The sequence below is a fragment of the Chlorocebus sabaeus genome, chromosome 2, assembly GCF_047675955.1.
Source record: "Chlorocebus sabaeus isolate Y175 chromosome 2, mChlSab1.0.hap1, whole genome shotgun sequence".
NCBI classification, from domain to species: Eukaryota; Metazoa; Chordata; class Mammalia; order Primates; family Cercopithecidae; genus Chlorocebus; species Chlorocebus sabaeus.
The window spans coordinates 56,439,607-56,459,513 of NC_132905.1; the positions used below are offsets into that span (position 1 = coordinate 56,439,607).

Here is a 19,907-nt window from a genome sequence, read left to right on the forward strand (position 1 = left end):
GGCAAGGTCTGTGAGAGTACCAAACACAGAGCCTCTGTGCTTTCGCCCTGTGGAATCAGGGCCATCACCCTCCCAGCACATCAGTGTGTTCAGCAACCAGGAAGTTCCATGTAGCTTCAGTGTCCAGAGTTTTTCCTGGGATTTTATCATGTAAGGATGACTGATTGAATCATTGGCCACAGGCTGAACTCAATCTCTGTGTTCTACCCCTCCCACAGGTTGGGCTGGCTCAGACATCCAGTCAGGATTGGTTTTTCCTGTGATTAGCTCCCAATCTGAATTATCTTGTTAGTAAACTCAGGAATAATCAAGGAGCTCATGAATAACAAAGATACTCCTGTCTCTTGAGAAATTCCAAGAATTTTAAAAGCTCCATGCCAGAAACCCAGAATTAACAAAGTGCTGGGATTACAGGTAGTTTTACTGTCTTTTAAAAAGTCCACGGCTGGGCGTGGTGGCTCATGCCTGTAATCCCAGCACTTTGGGAGGCCGAGGCGGGCAGATCACCTGAGGTCGGGAGTTCCAGACCAGACTGACCAACATGGAGAAACCTCATCTTTAATAAAAATACAAAATTAGCCGGGCGTGGCGGCGCATGCCTGTAATCCCAGTTACTCGGGAGGCTGAGACAGGAGAATTGCTTGAACCCACGAGGCAGAAGTTGGGTGAGCCGAGATCGCACCATTGTACTCCAGCCTGGGCAACAAAGAGCAAAAAACAGTGTCTCAAAAAAAAAAAAAAAAAAAAAATCCTCATTAATTCTCAGAATCCTACCTAGTTATTTTGTAGAATGTTCCTCAATTTATTTTTGTCTTATGTTTCATGATTGGATTCAGGTTATACATTATCTGGCAGAAATACCACAAGATTGATGTTGTGTCCTTCCCAGTGCAATATCAGGAGGCACATGATGTCTCGTTACTGGTTATGTTAACTTTGACAACGTTATTAAGGCAATTTAGTATTCAGTATTTAACAAACAAGCATACTAGTTTGCAGTCTTTTCTGGGCAAGTGAGGGTTTCTTCTCCATTTCAATGCCTTTTCTACGCCCACCAATGCTGTTAGTCACCTTCAAGGTGAAGACTGCTGAGATGGAATTATTTTTAGCAATGATAATAATTTGTTGGGGTAATAGTTGTACAGCCCTTTGCTGCCATCTAAGCACTTTTACGTAGTTTGGTTTATTTAAATCTAACAACCCAGTGAGGGGGCCAATTATTAGTATTTGTATTAAATGAGAAATTAGAATTCTAGAATCACATACCTATTTATTATCATGACATGGCTAAGTCGAATTAATAGTGAGATAGTTAAATGGCTATTTTAGGCAGCAGATCCTTTTGTATGTGGTATCTGAGAAGCCACTGAGGCAGGAAGATAAGGGAAGAAGAATTTGGGATGATCCGCCTGCAGAGGAGTGGAAAAGAGGAAAGAGGAATACAATTAGAAATAGGATTCAGGCTGAATTCAAAGGCTTAGTGATGACGGGTTCTTAGGTTCGGGTACGTTGGAGAAAAAAACCAGCGTAGAGACTGCCTTCGCGGCAGAGTGGGTTCTGGCCACTGGGTAGAGGCTGGGCCCGCGATGGCGGGATCAAAGGGTTCTGCAGGGACCCCGATGTGGGTGGGGCAGGGCCAAGCACCGGGACGGGGCTTTTCAACGACGGGCGGGGTTACGGTTGGGCAGCAGGTGGGCGTGGCATGCATGGGCGGAGTCAATCTATGAGTGGGTGGGCCTATCGCCAGGCCGAGAGTGGGCGTGGCCGACGTGGGGTGGGCAGCAGCCGACCGAGTCGGACTGGACCGTTGGGCTCGCTTCCGGGTGTCACCTCCAGAGGGCGCCGGCCGCGGAGCAGCCCTCACAGTCGCGAGGCCGGACGCAGCGCGGCGCCGCCCCACTCGCCCCAGCCGCCGCCATGAAGGCCGTGGTGCAGCGCGTCACCCGGGCCAGCGTCACAGGTCAGTCGGGCGGGGCCGGGCCCGGGAGGAGCCGCCCCTGACCCCCGCGACCGGCTGTCCTGCGTGGGGAGTCTTCCTGCGCCATCCTCGGGGCCGCTGCGGCCCCTCCGAGAGCGTGGTCCCCTTCGCGAGCTCGGTCCCCGCAACCGCGAGTCCCCAGGGCCGGCTCCTGGGCAGCGCGGCGTTCGGAGAGCCCCGTGCACGTGCCCGGCAGGCCCCGGCGCGCCCCGGCTTCGGGCTGTCGGCAGCGGGTGCAGGACGAGCGCGCCTCATTCTCAGCACCTTTGTCCTGCGTGCGGGATGGCGGAGCCTCGGAGCATCCCCGTGGCCCGCTCTTCAGGGAGCGTTGATGAACCACGCGTAGAGCATTTCTGGAGCAGGCACTCCTCCCTTTTCACTGCTGTATTTTAAATGTTCCATTTTTGCCCATTTTTACGTATTCCAATTTTTATGGGGCTTGACTCAGGATGAAATGCACAGATGCGAAGAGTTGCTCCTTGGGCTGAGCTCTGACAGATGCGTGCACGCACGTGACTGGAACCCAGGCTGGATGAAGGGCGCCCCGCGCCCAGAACGCCCCTCGCCCTCTGTCGCTGAAATCTGCGCCGAGGGATCAGGATCTAAAGAATTCAAGATGAAAACATTTCTCTTTTTCACTCATTTCTTGTGGACCAAGCCACCTGACCCCTGGTCATCACTCGAGCACTCTAGTCTTGGTTGGGCATCAGAGGTCCAGATGATTAGTGTAGATAATGTAGTCGTTTTAAGAAAACCACGATACGAAAGATAATTTTTTTTTTTTTTTTTTTGAGACGGAGTCTTGCTCTGTCACCCAGGCTGGAGTGCAGTGGCCGGATCTCAGCTCACTGCAAGCTCCTCCTCTCGGGTTCACGCCATTCTCCTGCCTCAGCCTCCCGAGTAGCTGGGACTACAGGCACCCGCCACTTCGCCCGGCTAGTTTTTTTTTGGTATTTTTTAGTAGAGACGGAGTTTCACCGTGTTAGCCAGGATGGTCTCGATCTCCTGACCTCGTGATCCACCCGTCTCGGCCTCCCAAAGTGCTGGGATTACAGGCTTGAGCCACTGCGCCCGGCCAACGAAAGATAATTTTTAAAAAACATTTAAATGACAAGCTTTATATTGTCTTTAGTCTTTTCTGTCTTTATTGGCAGAATTATATTGTTTCAGTTCAAATAATTTCAGATATCCTGTCCTTGGAGCCAGTCTGCACCAAATATGTGTTCTTGTGTCCACAAAAAGTATGAATTAAAAACAAAACAGGCCGGGGGGCGGTGACTCACGCCTGTAATTCCAGCTCTTTGGGAGGCCATGGCGGGCAGATCACCTGAGGCCAGGAGTTGGAGACCAGCCTGGCCAACACAGAGAAACCCCATCTCTACTACAAATACAGAAATCAGCTGGGAGCGGTGGTGGGTGCCTGTAATCCCAGCTACTCAGGAGGCTGAGGCAGGAGAATTGCTTGAACCTGGGAGGCAGAGCTTGCAGTGAGCCGAGATTGTGCCACTAACCTCCAGCCTGGGCGACAGAGCGAGACTCTGTCTCAAAAAACAACAAACAAACCCCCAAAACAACAAAACAAAAACAACAAAAACCCCTAAAGAAACAACCAAACCCACCAAAACCATATATTTAAATCTGACAGTCTATTTTTCAGCCCCGCCTAATGATTTCTAAGCTGTTCTGGTATCTTTGGTTTTGGAAATGGTCCTGGAATAATAGCGGATAGAGTAGCACTGGGATTTAGGAATTTTAAAGGGTTTACAACATTTCGGTAAATATTTAAATTCATGAAAACTGGGAAAATGCATAGATGAAAGATGTTTTGCATTATTGAGAAGAATCTTGCAGTCTGCTGCTGTGTGTGGTCATCACTGACAGATTTAAATTCTGATCTCTCTCCTGAACTCTCCATCCTGCTAATCTGGGATATTGAAAATGTATATTCTGTGAGATATGCTGAATAGAGTTTGGGTTATTTTGGTTCATTATTTAAGTTATATGCTTTTAGTTAAAACAACCTAACCTACATGTTAAAAAAGATAAGGGTGTTAATTATGGGAAAGTGTAAATAATTCGGGAATTCTGGGTTGGGGAACTGTGAAATTATGTTAGAAGGGCCCTCCACTTATGCAGGCCTTCTAGTTGCGTTGTAATGGAAAGGGATTTTCTGATTCCTTTAAAGTGTGGCTGGTTTCACTGAAATGTGGCTGTGTTTGAATGGCATTTTATTTTAGGGGTTCTAAAACGTTAACTTCCTGTTTTATGGTCAGGACAGCATAAAATATCAGGAGTCACACGTTTTATTTTATTTTAAAATAATTGGCTGACTTCACCCATATTTTTAAATTTATGTATTTATGGTTTGTTTGTTTTAGAAATGGGGGTCTTGCTCTGTCACCCAGGCTGGAGTGCAGTGGCACTATTATAGCTTACTACTACCTCAAACTCTTGGGCTCAAGTGATCCTTTAGCATCAGCATCTTGAGTAGCTAGACTACAGGCATGTGCCACCACTATGTCCAGCTTAGGAGTCACACATTTTACTATGTGGTATATTCAATTTGTGTGATTGGTCAAACACATTTTTTTTTTATAGTAACCCTTTAATATCATTTGATGCCCAGTCCATCAGATTTCTCCAATTGGCTAACTGGTTTTGTTTTTGTTTTGAGAGAGTCTTGCTCTGTTGCCTAGGCTGGAGTACAGTGGCGCCATCTCGAATCACTGCAGCCTCTGCCTCCTGGGTTCAAGCAACTCTCGTGCCTCTGCATCCTGAGTAGCTGGGCTTACAGGTGCACGCCACTGTGCCTGGCTAATTTTTTTTTGTATTTTTAGTGGAGACAGGGTTTTGCCATGTTGACTAGGCTGGTCTCAAACTCCTGGCTTCAAGTGATTTGCCTGCCTCGGCCTCCCAAAGTGCTGGGGTTACAGGCATGAGGCACCGCACCCAGCTTGATCAAACACATTTTGATGCCTTAGGTTGGGTATTGTGATAATCTAATTTTTAAAACTTTGTTATGGCACATTTCAAACATATTAACAGACGGAATAATGTAATAACCCCCATGTCCCATCACTCAGTGTCAGCAGCTAAAATCTGATGTCTGTAAACACAGTGTTGGAAGAGGATCTAAAATGTTTGGGTTTAAATAGGTTAACTTTAGAGGTTGTGAATTCTTGAAGAAGCGATCTCAGGGCTGATGCCACTAATAGGTAGGGAACTTGACCAAACATCTCAGGTCTTTTCCAGCCCTTTGATCTTTTGTTCAAAGTGGTGATTCTCAGATTTTTTCCCTTGGTGAGATCCATTTACTTGTAATAAAAAGTCCTTTTGAACCTCCTACTCCTTCTGCTTGTCCCTGGAGGAGGGACGAAACTGCTCCAAAATAAGACAGCAGTTTCTGTGTCATATATAGCCTTTGGGCCATAATTTGTTTCATGTTAAGATAATTATAAAACTGTCAAAATTCTTTGACAGTGATTCTGCTTTTGAGAATCTACTCTAAGCAGATAATCCTAACTGTAGAAAAGGTTTTAGTGTACAAAGATTTTCATTACACTGTTATTTATTGAAGTGAAAATTTTTTTTTTTTTTTTTTTTTTTTTTTTTTTGAGACGGAGTCTGGCTCTGTCGCCCAGGCTGGAGTGCAGTGGCCGGATCTCAGCTCACTGCAAGCTCCGCCTCCTGGGTTTACGCCATTCTCCTGCCTCAGCCTCCCGAGTAGCTGGGACTACAGGCGCCCGCCACCTCGCCCGGCTAGTTTTTTTGTATTTTTTAGTAGAGACGGGGTTTCGCCGTGTTCGCCAGGATGGTCTCGATCTCCTGACCTCGTGATCCGCCCGTCTCGGCCTCCCAAAGTGCTGGGTGAAGTGAAAATTTTGAAAGAAGCCATATGTCCAGCAAAATGGGATGGTTAATCAGTCTGCTTGATGAGATGAATCTATTAAAAGGTGTTTAGGAAAAGGTTATGACATGAAAAAATTCTTATGCAATATTATTACCAAAATTTACATGCAACATTATTATAGTAGTTGGAAACAAATATGAATGAAAATGTATGAATAGATAAAATATTAAAAGGAAATCATTAAAATATTAAAGTACTTACCTTTGTTCTTTTTTTCATGTTTCTCATATTTTCTAAAATGTATAATCCTTACTTTGATGGTAGATATAACTTCATGACCTTTATTTTTTGAAACATACTTTGGGAAAAATTTAGAAAGTATATCAACATTGTAAGAAAGTAATGTTGATTTATTCAAAGAACAAATAAAGCCAAAGGGTTTTTCTGAAGCAATGCAAATGAGCAAACCAACCCCCAGTTGTTTACTACCTATGTCAGGATAGATTATTTCTATTTCAGCTTTTGAGGCAGTGGCTCAAAGGACAATAAGTCACACACACATAGTTCATTATAAGAAAAGCAGCACAGAAGAAAATATTTGAAAAATTTTAGCATAAAAATCAGAGAAATTAAGCATTACTGATATTTCAGGAATGGATGGTTGTACTCTCCTGGGGTCTGAATACCAGGTAGTCTCTTGCCATTACAACTGAAGAAAGAGGGACGTTTCTCACCCTTTCTTTAGCAGTATATTGCAACATGGCATAGTCTATGTTACTGTGTTAGTTATATTTATAGCTGTTATCCAGCAGAAAGAAGCAAGCAAACAACAAGAAAATGGCTGAGTTGACCCTTCTATTCCTGATTAGAACATTAGGTCAGTACAAGATGAAATAGTAAAACAACATAATCTATTAAGATTGGCAAATAATTGGCCAAAAAAAGTAGAAAATTATCAGGAGCACCACTTGAAATACAGATTTAGCTGGGTGTGATGGTATGCATCCATAGTCCCAGCTACTGTGGACGCCGAGGCAGGGAGGATTGTTTGAGCCCAGGGGTTCTGGGCTATAGTGCACTGTGCTGACCTGTTGTCATACCAAAGTTCTGCATCAATCTGGTGAGTTCCCGGGACCAGAGGACCACCAGAAGCCTAGTTTGGACATGGAGCAGGTCAGAACTCCTGTAATGATTAGTAGTGGGATTGCACCTGTAAATAGTCACTGTACTCCAGCTTGGACAACATAGAGAGATCCTGCCTCTTAAAAAGAAAAACGAATGGAAAAAAAAATGATGGATTCTCCATCATAAAGTTGCATCTTTTTTTTTTTTTTTTTTTTTTTTTTTTGAGACGGAGATTCACTCTTGTTGCCCAGGCTGGAAGGCTGGAGTTCTATGATGTGATCTTGGCTCACTGCAGTCTCCACCTTCTGGGTTCAAGCGATTCTCCTGCGTCAGCCTCCTTAGTAGCTGGGATTACAGGCATCCGCCCCCATGCCTGGCTAATTTATGTATTTTTATTAGAGACGAGATTTCACCATGTTCACCAAGCAGGTGTCGAGCTCCTGACCTCATGTGACTGCCTGCCTCAGCCTCCCAAAGAGCTGGGATTACAGGCATAAACCACCATGCCCGGCCCATAATGATGCATCTTGCTACCATCTGAGATACTGTCTAATGGTAGTAGGGCATACATTTGGTTATAAATACATATATAAATGTTAGGAGTGTGTGCTTAGAGCCTTTTTTTTTTTTTAATGGACAAGATGTATGATTGAAAAAGGTTTGGAGATCATTGGCTTAGAATGTAACCACAGAACTAAAGTGGGAAATAATAGCAGTTTGATGAGTTGAAACTTAACACATAAATTGTGATTTTTATGTATTATGTATTTGTCCTCATAGTAAGTAGGAAAATCATTTGTTTTTATGACATGAACATTTTCCACTTTGTGCTTCCTATATACTGTATTACCATATTTGCTGATTTTCCACAAAAAGCAGGAATATCCTTTCTGAGAATTAATATAGCTGATCTGGCCTCTCTAGGGGAGGAAAACATAACTCTGTTTTTACAGATGGGCAAACTTGACCATAGAAAGTTTTGGGTGTCTTACCCAAGGTAACATAGACGAAATATGGCCCTAAGATCCTGCTTAATGGTTGTTCACTTTACAGCTCCCATTCATTCCAGAGATAAAATCAGAATGGATGGAAATTATTATCGTCTCACTGCATTTATGTAACTCTTTTCATTTTCGAATATGTGCTGACTTTAACCAAAGAAGTTATAAGAAGTGTGTATGATGTTTAAAATACTCCTATGGTTACCTAAATGTGCTTCATGCCCTTGTTTGGTTCTGAGTTCTTCTCTCTCTTTTGGTTCCTTTCTAGTTGGAGGAGAGCAGGTTAGTGCCATTGGAAGGGGCATATGTGTGTTGCTGGGTATTTCCCTGGAGGATACGCAGAAGGAACTGGAGCACATGTAAGATGCATTTCTGTCGTCGCTGTTTGAATGGGCTACATGGTGGTGGTTATGCTGGGAACTTCCATAGTACTTTGTGCCTGTGAAGTGAGCCCTTGTCACTTTTAACCATTGTTCCGTTGGATGTAGTATGGTTATTTCCGTGTTCCAGAGGAGGAGACTGAGGAAGAAGGATCTGGGAGACCTCAACACTAAGTTGGCCTCAGAGCAGGAGCACCGCCTATTCTCCGTCTTTTTGCTACTACGACTTCAGATCATGCCTCTTGTTCTCTTAATGCAAAAACCAAGCGTCTTTTCTTATGTTTGGTTTCTCTTTTTAAAATTGGGCATTGTTATCTGGGCACTGTGTATTTTTAGAGTGCCTACTAGCTCACTGTGCACATAGGTATCTGGAACTCAGAGAGGTTAAATTCCTTGCCCCAGGTCATGCACACACACTTAGCAAAAAACCTGAACCCCAGTTAGAGTCTGGGCTCCCCGACCTTGAAGCCAATCATCTTTTTACTAAGGTGGTGGTGGGAGTTGAGGAGCAGGAGTTGCCATTGCTCTGCCTGCCTGGCTTTCTGAGTTTACAGATGGGCAAACTCTACTATAGAAAGTTTTAGGTGTCTTAGCCAAGGCAACACAGATGAAATATAGCCCTAAAATCCTGCTTAATGATTGTTCACTTTACAGCTTCCGTTCATTCCAGACATAAAAGCAGAATGCGCCCTCCTGCACCTCTCCCCTCCATCACCACGGGGCACATTTACTTTGGATGCTGGATCCATTTATTCTGCCCCTCGGTGCTCAGAGCTTGGGTATAACCCTGCCCAACTGTCTCTTTTGTATTAGATTGAATATCAGACTTGAAAACGAATTCCCGCTAAGGTGTTGATGATGAATAACTATCATTCAGTACTACTTCAGTGATGGTGGTATTTTAGTAGCTGTCCCCTGGATACTCAAAGAAGCAGTAGAATGGTGTAATGGCTAAAAACTGAAGCTGTGGGTTTGAATGTCTTTATGGCTCTGACATACTACAGAGCTAATATTTAGCCTGGTGCTTAAGAGATGTGATTCAACATAAGACAAATCTTGGCTGTGGAGAGGGGGTAATGAGTAGCACCTGTCCCTGAGGATGCCCATACTAAGAGTCAGTGAATTAGTATTTATAGAGTCTTTGAAACTGTTGTTGACTTCAACATCATCCAGAAGTGTGGCTCTCAAATGGTGGGTTTTCAGCTTCCATGCTGGTGGTTCTCTGCTGTGCTTCTCAAATCTGACCCTATAGATGTCACCTGGTCAACCTTCTTGCCATGGTGACTACCCTTCTTCACATGTATAGGGAAAGCCCCTCTGGGGCTTAAGGAGCTTGTGACACAGTTGTCAAGGTGTCTTTCTCCAGATCTTTTTGCATATTTGCAATAACCATGATTTTTCTCAGTGTATTTGCTGAATTTTTTTTTTTTTTTTTTTTTTTTTTTTTGAGACAGAGTCTCCCTCTGTCACCCAGGCTAGAGTGCAGTGGCATGATCTTGGCTTACTGCAACCTCTGCCTCCCCGGTTCAAGCGACTTTTGTGCCTAAGCCTCCTGAGTAGCTGGGATTAAAGGCGCCCGCCACCACGCCTGGCTAACTTTTGTATTTTTAGTAGAGATAGGGTTGCTCTATGTTAGCCAGGCTGGTCTCGAACTCCTGACCTCAGGTGATCCACCTGCTGTGGCCTCCCAAAGTGCTGGGATTACAGGCATGAGCCATCACGCTCAGCCGAATTGTTCATTTTGAGTAACTCCAAGAAGGGGTGTAAAAATGAATGTCATTTATCCTAATGTGATGAATTCGTTCATGAAAAATTACAATTGGATCCATGTTTTGAGATATCCCTGACCTAAAGGAGCAGAGAATAGGTGATTGTTGTCTTAGCCCCCGTTCTCACCAGTAGCTGCTGTGAACTGGAGGGACTGGCAAAAAAGAAGGCAATCTGAAAACAACCCTGTAAGGTAGAACTGTTATTATTCTGTATTGCAGCTGAGGCCACTGAAGCACAGGGTGGATAAGTGACTTGCCTGAGGTCATGCTTCCTGTCAGGGCTGGAGTTGTCATTATGTCCTTATTTGGCTGGAAGCTGGTGACATTTTTGGGGTGTGGAGTGTGTCGGGGGGCTTGTGATCTCTCAGGTAGCTCTCACTGCTCTTTTTCCCCTTAGGGTCCGAAAGATTCTAAACCTGCGTGTGTTTGAGGATGAGAGCGGGAAGCACTGGTCTAAGAGTGTGATGGACAAACAGTACGAGATTCTGTGTGTCAGCCAGTTTACCCTCCAGTGTGTCCTGAAGGGAAACAAGCCTGATTTCCACCTAGCAATGCCCACGGATCAGGCAGAGGGCTTTTACAACAGCTTCCTGGAGCAGCTGCGTAAAACATACAGGCCGGAGCTTATTAAAGGTAAGCAGGAGAGCCACATCCAGGAAGGGGTCTTTGGGACACTCCTGGACAGAGGGAAAAGAGAAGCTGCAATTGCAGCATCGCCTTTCCTGGAAAGTCATTGTTTATGCTTGCTACTTACTTAGAACCACATACTAGCTGCTGCTATTGCTGCTGTTACACGTAACACGTGTTCTCACAATGCTCCTGCTGGCACTTGCCTTCCTCCATTCTGTTCACATTTTGAAAATGTTTGGGAACCCAGAGGTGTGGCTGATACAGTGGTGTTTCTTTGATTGTTTAGCTTATCTGGAATATGTCATTTTAAGTTCTAGTAGCCATATTTAAAAAAGTAAAAAGAAACAGGTGAAATTAATTTTAAAAATATATTTTATTTAACTGAATATGTTCAAAATATGATTTTACTATGTAATCGTTATAAACAATGATTAGGTAGTTTACATTCTCTCTCTCTCTCTTTTTTTTTTTTTTTCTAAATAAAGACTTTATTTGATTAGAGCAGTTTTAGGTTCACAGTAAAATTGAGAGGAAGGTACAGAGATATTCCATATGTCCCTGCCCCCACGTGCATAGCCTCACTCATAATCAACATCCCGCATTAGAGTGGTGCATTTATTACAACTGATGAACCTAAGTTCATTGTTGTATTATAACAATTGTTCATGGCACGTCATTATCACCCACAGTCTCCTGTTTACACTAGGGTTCACTCTGATATTCTGTGGGTTTGGGCAAATTTATAATGACATGTGTCCACCATTACAGTATCATACAGAGTGTTTTTTATTTTTATGATTTTTTTTTTTTTTGAGATGGAGTCTTGCTCTGTCCCCTAGGCTGGAGTGTAGTGGTGTGATGTCGGCTCACTGCAAGCTCCACCTCCCGTGTTCACGCCATTCTCCTGCCTCAGCCTCCTGAGTAGCTGTGACTACAGGCACCCGCCACTGTGCCAGGCTAGTTTTTTCTATTTTTAGTAGAGATGGGGTTTCACCATGGTCTCGATCTCCTGACCTTGTGATCCGCCGGCCTTGGCCTCTCAAAGTGCTGGGATTACAGGCGTGAGCCACCGCGCCCGGCCATTTTTATGATTTTTTTTCTTTTTCTGTTCTGGCTTCTCAATAAGATTTTTTTAACCTAGTCTCATAGACTCTGTCTTTTAGTAGATGAGAGAAAGTGTGTGTGTGTGTGTGTGCGTGCATGTGTGTAGAGATAGGAGGAGCTGTAGATGGTTTTTTTGTTCTTGTAATGGTTATTTCAAAGTTACCATTCATAAATAGTTACAAAAATTTCTATCAAAATTTAAGAGGATCTTAGTATATTTGAACATCCCCTTTTCCTTTCTGGTTCCATTTTTTAAAATGGCTTTATTGAGATATAATACACATACTATACAATTCACCCATTTAAAGTGTATAAGTCAATTTTTTTAGTTTTTTCAGAGTTGTGCAGCCATTGCCACAATCTAATTTTACGACACTTTTGTCCCCCTTAAAAGGAATCCTGTACTTATCAACAGTGCTGGCCTACTCCCCACTCTCTTCTCTGTTGCCCCAGTCCTAGGCAGCCACTAATCTACTCTCCATCTCTTTAGATTTGTCTATTCTGAACATTTTATGTAAATAGAATTATATAATGTGTGGTTTTCTTCCTGGCTTCTTTCACTTAGCATAATGTTTTCAAGGTTCATCCATGTTGCCACTTTTCTTTTCATCATAATCATAATCACTTCTAATCATAATTTATTTATAATCTGTAACTGGCTGTATTTGATAATATATTTTATCAATTTCTGTGGCCACCAACCTGTCTTGCTTCCTTCTTTGGGCTCTTCTTTCTGAAGCACACTCTATGATGTATCAGTTGTTTACTAAGAGTCTGTTAGTGGAACATAGCCATTGTAGGTTTTAAAATGTTTTTATTTTGCCTTAATTCTTTATGATTGCCTAGTTGGGCATGGAATCCTAGCCTGACATTTCTTTTCTGGTAAAATTTTGTCTTTTTTTAAAAAAATTATTCTTATACTTTAAGTTCTGGGGTACATGTGCAGAATGTGCAGGTTTGTCACATAGGTATACATGTGCCATGGTGGTTTGCTGCACCCATCCACCCGTCACCTACATTAGTTATTTCTCCTAATGCTATCCCTGCCCTAGCCCCCCACCCCTCAACAGGCCCTGGTGTGTCCATATATTCTCCTTGTTCAACTCCCACTTATGAGTGAGAACATGAGGTGTTTGGTTTTCTGTTCTTGTGATAGTTTGCTGAGAATGATGGTTTCCAGCTTCATCCGTGTCCCTGCAAAGGACATGAACTCATCCTTTTTTATGGCTGCATAGTATTCCATGGTGTGTATGTGCCACATTTTCTTTATCCAGTCTATCACTGATGGACATTTGGGTTGATTCCAAGTCTTTGCTATTGTAAGTAGTGCTGCAGTAAACATACATGTGCATGTGTGTTTATAGTAGAATGATTTCTAGTCCTTTGGATATATACTCAGTAATGGTAATTTTTAGTAAAAATCCTCTGTGCTCTGGCTATTCATCTCTCTCTCTTCCCTAACTCCTGTCAACCACTGATCTTTTTACTGCCTCCATAGTTTTGCCATTTTTAGAATGTCATATAGTTGGAATAATACAGTGTGTAGCCTTTTCTGATTGGCTTCTTTGACTTAGTAGTATGCATTTAAAGTTTCTCTTTTCATGGCTTAATAGCTCATTTTGTATTAGCACTGAATGATGTTCTGTAGTCCGGAGATACCATAGTTTATTCACTTACTGAAGGATATCTTGATTGTTTCCAAGTTTAGGCAGTTATGAATAAAGCCGCTATAAACATATGTGTTTTCTTATTTTTTATTTATTTTATTTTTTGAGATGGAGTTTTGCTCTGTTGCCCAGGCTGAGTGCAGTAGTGTGATCTCGGCTCACTGCAACCTCTGCTTCATGGGTTCAAACGATTCTCCTGCCTCAGCCTGCCGAGTAGCTGGGATTACAGGTGCCTGCCACCACACCTGGCTAATTTTTGTATTTGTGGTAGAGATGGAGTTTTGCCATGTTGGCCAGGTAGGTCTCGAACTCCTGACCTCAGGTAATCCACCCACCTCAGCCTCCCAAAGTTCTGGGATTACAGGTGTGAGCCACCATGCCTGGCCAAACATCTGTGTTTATAGCAGGTTTTGTATGTATATAAGTTTTCAGCTCTTTTGTGCAAATACCAAGAAATGCAATTGCTAGACTTAATAAGAGTATGTTTAGTTTGTCAAGAAGCTGCCAAACTGTCTTGCAAAGTGGCTGGATCATTTTGTGTTCCCACCAGCAATGAATGAGCGTTCCTGTTGCTCTCCATTCTTGCGAGTATTTGATGTTGTCATTGTTTTGGATTTTGGCCATTCTAATAGGTATGTAGTGATACCTCATTTTAATTTGCATTTCCCTGATGACATACGATATGGAACATTTTTTCATATGCTTATTTACTATCTATATGTTATCTTTGGTGAGGTATCTGTTAAGGTCCTTGGCCCATTTTGAAAAATTGGATTGTTTTCTTACTGTGTTTTAAGAGTTCTTTTTATATTTTGGATACTAGTCCTTTATTAGATATGTCTTTTGCAAATATTCAACTTGCAAATGTTTATCCTTTATCAGATATGTCTTCTGTGAATATTCAATTTACAAATATTTACCCTTTATAGGATATGTCTTTTGTAAATATTTTTTTCAATCTGTGGCTTTTCATTCTCTTGACAGTGCCTTTCATGGAGAGGAAAATTTTAACAATGCTCAGCTTATCAATTCTTATTTTCATAGATTGTGCCTTTGGTGTTGTATCTGAAAAGTCATCATCGTACCCAACAAAATCTAGATTTTTTTCCTGTTATCTTCCAGGAGCTTTATAGGTTTGCATTTTACATTTAGGCCTATGATTCATTTCAGATACGTTTTGTGAAGGGTCTGTGGTCTTTGTCTAGATGCACTTTTTTGTATGTGGATATCCAGTTATTCCAACATCATTTGTTGAAAAGACCCCTTGCTCCATTGTGTTGCCTTTGCTCCTTTGTCAAAGATCAATTCACTGTCTTTATCAGGGTCGAATTCTGGGCTCTCTGTTCTGTTCCATTGGTCTGTTTCTCTCTTCTTTCATCAATACCACACTGTCTTTATTTATTGTAGCTTTATTATAAGTATTGAAGTTGTATAGTGTCAGCCCTCTAACTTTGTTCTTCTCTTTTAATATTTTTTTGACCATTCTGGGTCTTTTGCCTCCCCATATAAACTTCAGAATCAGTTTGTTGATATCTGCAAAATAACTTGCTGGATTTAGATTGGGATTGCATTGAGTCTAAAGATCAAGTTGGGAAGAACTGACACCTTGACTGTATTGAATCTCTCTATGAACATGGAATATCTCTCCATTTATTTAGTACTCTCATGTCTTTAATCACTTCTTTAATTTTTCTTACATAGATCTTCTACATTTTTTTAAGATTTATACCTAAGTATTTCATTCTGGGGGGTGCTAATGTAAATGGTATTGTGTTTTTAATTTCAAATTCCACTTGTTCATTGCTGGTATATAGGAAAGCGATTGACTTTTGTATCCTGCAGCCTTGCTATAATCACTGCCTGGCTTCAGTTCTTTTTCTTTAGTGTTTAGGATTTTCTTCTTGGATGATCATGTCATCTGCAAACAAAGACAGTTTTATTTTTCTTTTTAATTCCTTTTCTTTCCTTATTTCGTTAGCTAGGACTTCCAGTCCAGTGCTGGAAAGAGTGGTGGGTGGGGTATCCTTGGCTTCTTTCTGCTCTTAGTGGGAAAGCTTCTAGTTTCCCACTGTTAAGTATGATGTTAGCTGTAGGTTTTTTGAAGATACTGTTTATCAAGTTGAAGAAGTGCCCCCCAGCCAGGTGCGGTGGCTCACACCTGTAATCCCAGCACTTTGGGAAGCCGAGGTGGTCAGATCTTCTGAAGTCAGGAGTTTGAGACCAGCCTGGGCAACATGGGAAACCCCATTTCTACTAAAAATACAAAAATTAGCCAGCCATGGTAGCATGCACCTGTAATCCCAGTTACTTGGGAGGCCGAGGCAGGAGAATCCCTTGAACCTGAGAGGCGGAGGTTGCAGTGAGCCGAGATTACACCACTGTACTCCAGCCTGGATGACAGAGTAAGACTCTGTCTCCAAAAAAAAAAAAAAAAAAAAAAAAAACCATTCCTAGTTTACTGAGAGTTTCTATCATGACTGGATATTAAATTTCATCACATGCTTTTTCTGTGTTTATGGATGTGATGATGTGATTTTTCTTCTTTAGCTTGATTGATTAATTGATTTTTGAATTGAACCAGCTTTGCATACCTGGGGTAAATCCCACTTGATCATGGTATATAATTCTTTTTATACATTATTGGATTCTATTTGCTTTTTGTTGAGGATTTTTGTGTCTGTATTAATGAGAGGTATTGGACTGTTGTCCAGGCTGGAGTGCAGTGGTGCAATCTTGGCTCTGTAACCTCTGCCTTCTGGGTTCAAACGATTCTCATGCCTTAGCCTCCTGAGTAGCTGGGATCCAGGTATGTGCCACCACACCTGGCTAATTTTTGTATTTTTAGTAGAGACGGGGTTTCACCATGTTGGCTAGGCTGGTTTCGAATTCCTGACTTCAAGTAATCTACACGCCTAGGCCCCAAAGTGCTGGGATTACATGCATGAGCCACTGTGCCCGGCTCTTGTAATTTCTTTATCTGGTTTCTGTATTAGGGTAGATTCTGGCTCCATAGAATGAGTTAGGAAGTATCCCTACTGCTTCTATCTTCTGAAAGAGATAGATTGTAGAGAATTGGTATAATTTATTCCTTAAATGTTTGATAGAATTCACCAATGAACCCATCTGGGCCTGGTGCTTTCTTTTTGAAAGGTTATTAAATATTGATTCAATTTCCTCAGTGGACATAGGTCTATCCAAATCGTCTATTTCTTCTTCTTTCTTTCTTTCTTTCTTTTTTTTTTTGAGATGGAGTCTAGCTTGGTCACCCAGGCTGGAGTGCAGTGGCGTGATCTTAGCTCACTGTACCCTCTGCCTCCCAGGTTCAAGCGATTCTCCTGCCTCAGCCTTTTGAGTAGCTGGGATTACAGGTGTGTGCTACCATGCCCAGCTAATTTTTGTATTTTTAGTAGAGAAGGGGTTTCACCATGTTGGCTGAGCTGGTCTCAAACTCCTGACCTCAGGTAATGCACCCGCCTCGGCCTCCCAAAGTGCTGGGATTACAGGCATGAGCCACTGCACCCAAACTATCTATTTCTTCTTGTGAGAGTTTTGGCAGATTGTACCTTTCAAAAAATTGGTCTTTTCTTAATTTATTTATTTTTTTCTTTGAGAACCCTGAGAAACTAAGGAATTGGTCTTTTTGTCTAAGTTATCAAATTTGTGGATATAGAGTTGTTCGTGGTATCCCCTTACCCTCTTTTTAATGTCCATGGGCTCTATAGTGATGTCCTCTATTTCATTTTTGATATTGGTGATTTGTGTTCTCTTTTTTTTCTTAATTATCCTTTCTAGAAGCTTATTGACTTTATTTTTTCAAAGAGCCAGCTTTTGGTTTGATTTTCTCTACTGATTTCCTATTGTCAATATAATTGATTTGTGCTCTACTTTTTAAAAAAAATTTATATGCTAATATTCTCTGTATTGTTCCAATTTTTGTATATGTGCTACTGAAGCAAGCACTCTGCTCTAATTTTTATTACTGCTTTTCTTCTGCTTACTTTGCATTTAATTGCTCTTGTTTTTCTAGTTTCCTAAGGAGGAAACCTAGATTATTGATTTTAGTTCTTTCCTCTTTTCTAATATACACATTTAGTGCTATAAGTTTCTCTTTTCCCCACTTTCATGCTAAGAATTTTGTAATAAGTCTTCAAAACCTCGTGTATAGTTTATACTTAACAATTCGGACCAGCCACATTTCAAGCACCCAATAGCCATGTATAGGTCATGGCTGTCATATTGGATAATGTAGATTTAGGTCTCTGCTTACCTGTTTCTTTTTGGTGTGCCAACCTAGTTCGACTAATCAAGACTTAACTAGAAAATGTCTCAGAATAATGGTCCTGGTTTTCAGGAGAGCTATGATTCTGTAAAGACTTATTAAGGGAGTCATTCATTTCTAGTTTCTTTCTTTGTTTCTGGGGATAAATTGCACTAAATATTATAATATTTTACCTTTTTCTTCAAGGTTACTAGAAAACGTACTCATAGGTCTGCATGGAGAAATACATAAGAAAAAAAAATTTTTTTTTAATTAGAAAACATAACCTACTTTGGTAATGCAGTTCATTTTGAACCCTTCCTAAGTAGAATGTCTCTTTCAGTGTTGAACTGCAGTATCTGTTGCTCTAGTTACACCCTTTTGTAAACAGTTATTATTATTATTATTATTATTATTATTTTTTAGACAAGGTCTCACTCTCTCACCCAGGCTGGAATGCAGTGGTACGAGATCTGTGCTCACTACAACCTCCACCTCCTGGGCTCAGGTGATCCTCCTATCTCAGACTCTCAAGTTGCTGGGACCACAGGCACCTGCCACCACACTCGGCTAATTTTTTTTTTTTTTTTTTTTTTTTTAGTAGAAATGGTGTTTCACTATGCTGCCAAGTCTGGTCTTGAACTCCTGGGCTCAAGCAATCCACCTGATATGGCCATCCAAAGTGCAGAGATTACAGGCGTGAGCCACCAAGCCCATCCTAATTGTTAACTCTTTAGTGTTTCCTATGCTTTCACTTTCTCTCTCTGGATTAAGCAAACCCAGATTTTTAAAATTAGGCCTATTTTCAACCTTAATTAATAACATTTATGGAAAATTTTTTGAAGCTCTGTAGCAGAGCCCACATTGAGGATTGTCAGCTCATTCAATGTGCTCATATTTAGATGGGTGATATTCCTACTCCTCCTTGGCATTTCCTTTTAATTCTCTTTCTGCTTGTAAAAGATGTCCAGTTGCTATAAGAATACATGGATTCTAGATGAACAGAACATTCCCACCTTAATTCAAATCCCACACTTACTTGGGTTCTGATAGAGCAAAATAGATTTGCCTCTCCTGGAAATATCCAAATTTAGAACTCCATTTACAAGTCTGGTCATGGAGGTCTCCAGTGGTTTTTCCTACCGCGTGTCTACTGGGATCCTTCAAAGTGGTTTGCTGCAAACATGTTTCTTCACAGAATGAGTTATTAAGTCAAGTCCTCTGAGTAATTATTTTTCTTTTCTGAGACAAGGATTAGATGCTGCCAGCATTGTTCTTCTCTGCTTGCAGGTGTTTGTGGAATCATTCCATTTTTGAGTAATCTCAGATGAGTTTTAGAATACTCTAAAGTCCCTTGAAACATAGATGAAAGCAAGGAATATCAGAAAAGCATAAGTGAAGGCATTTTAAATGGGTGAACATTTATAGTTGTTAAGGAATGCTTGAATGAAAGCAAAACTGCTTTCATCTATGTTTTTAAAGAGGAGTGTTTATTATTATTGGGTGTTTGTATTCCTAAAAACACCTTTTATTTATTTGTTTCTTTTTGAGAGAGAGGGTCTTGCTATGTTACCTAGGCTGGGCTTGAAGTCCTGGGCTCAAGTGATCCTTTCTCCTCAGCCTCCCAAGCTTGGACTACAGAGGATGTGCCACCACACCTGGCATACTTTTTAAAATAATCGATATTTTTATCTAGGTAATTATATGAAGTACCTGGGGCAATCATAAATAATTTTATAATGGATCAGAATTTAAGCCCATGGTATATAATACAGATGTATTTTGATGAAAAATTGACATAAATTATAAACAGTTTTTTTAAAAGGATTTTAAAATTACAATTTAATGCATTTTGGAAAAGCATATGTAAAATGACTTGGGCTTATAAAACCAGAATTTATGGCTGGGTATAGTGGCTTATGCCTGTAATCCCAGCACTTTGGGAGGCCAAGATGGGTGGATTGCTTGAGCCCAGGAATTCAAGACCAGCCTGGGCAATATGACAAAACCTCGTCTCTACAAAAAATGCAAAAAATTTAGCCACACACGGGGGTTGCACGCCTCTAGTCCCAGCTATTCAGGAGGCTGAGGCGGGAGGATCACTTGAGCACAGGAGATTGAGGCTGCAGTGAGCTGAGATGGTAC

The 19,907-nt window shown here is 41.5% G+C and overlaps 1 protein-coding gene across 1 annotated transcript in view; it reads left to right on the forward strand.

The window, feature by feature from the left end:
• The first annotated feature begins 1,760 nt into the window (after positions 1–1,760).
• The window catches only part of DTD1 (D-aminoacyl-tRNA deacylase 1), a 184,012-nt gene continuing 165,865 nt past the window's right edge, over positions 1,761–19,907 (forward strand). The window contains exons 1-3 of the mRNA XM_007961191.3: positions 1,761–1,960; positions 8,223–8,313; positions 10,501–10,736. Of these exons, the coding sequence (XP_007959382.1) occupies positions 1,918–1,960; positions 8,223–8,313; positions 10,501–10,736 (370 nt within the window). The 5' untranslated portion in view covers positions 1,761–1,917. The remainder of the gene's footprint in view (positions 1,961–8,222; positions 8,314–10,500; positions 10,737–19,907) is intronic.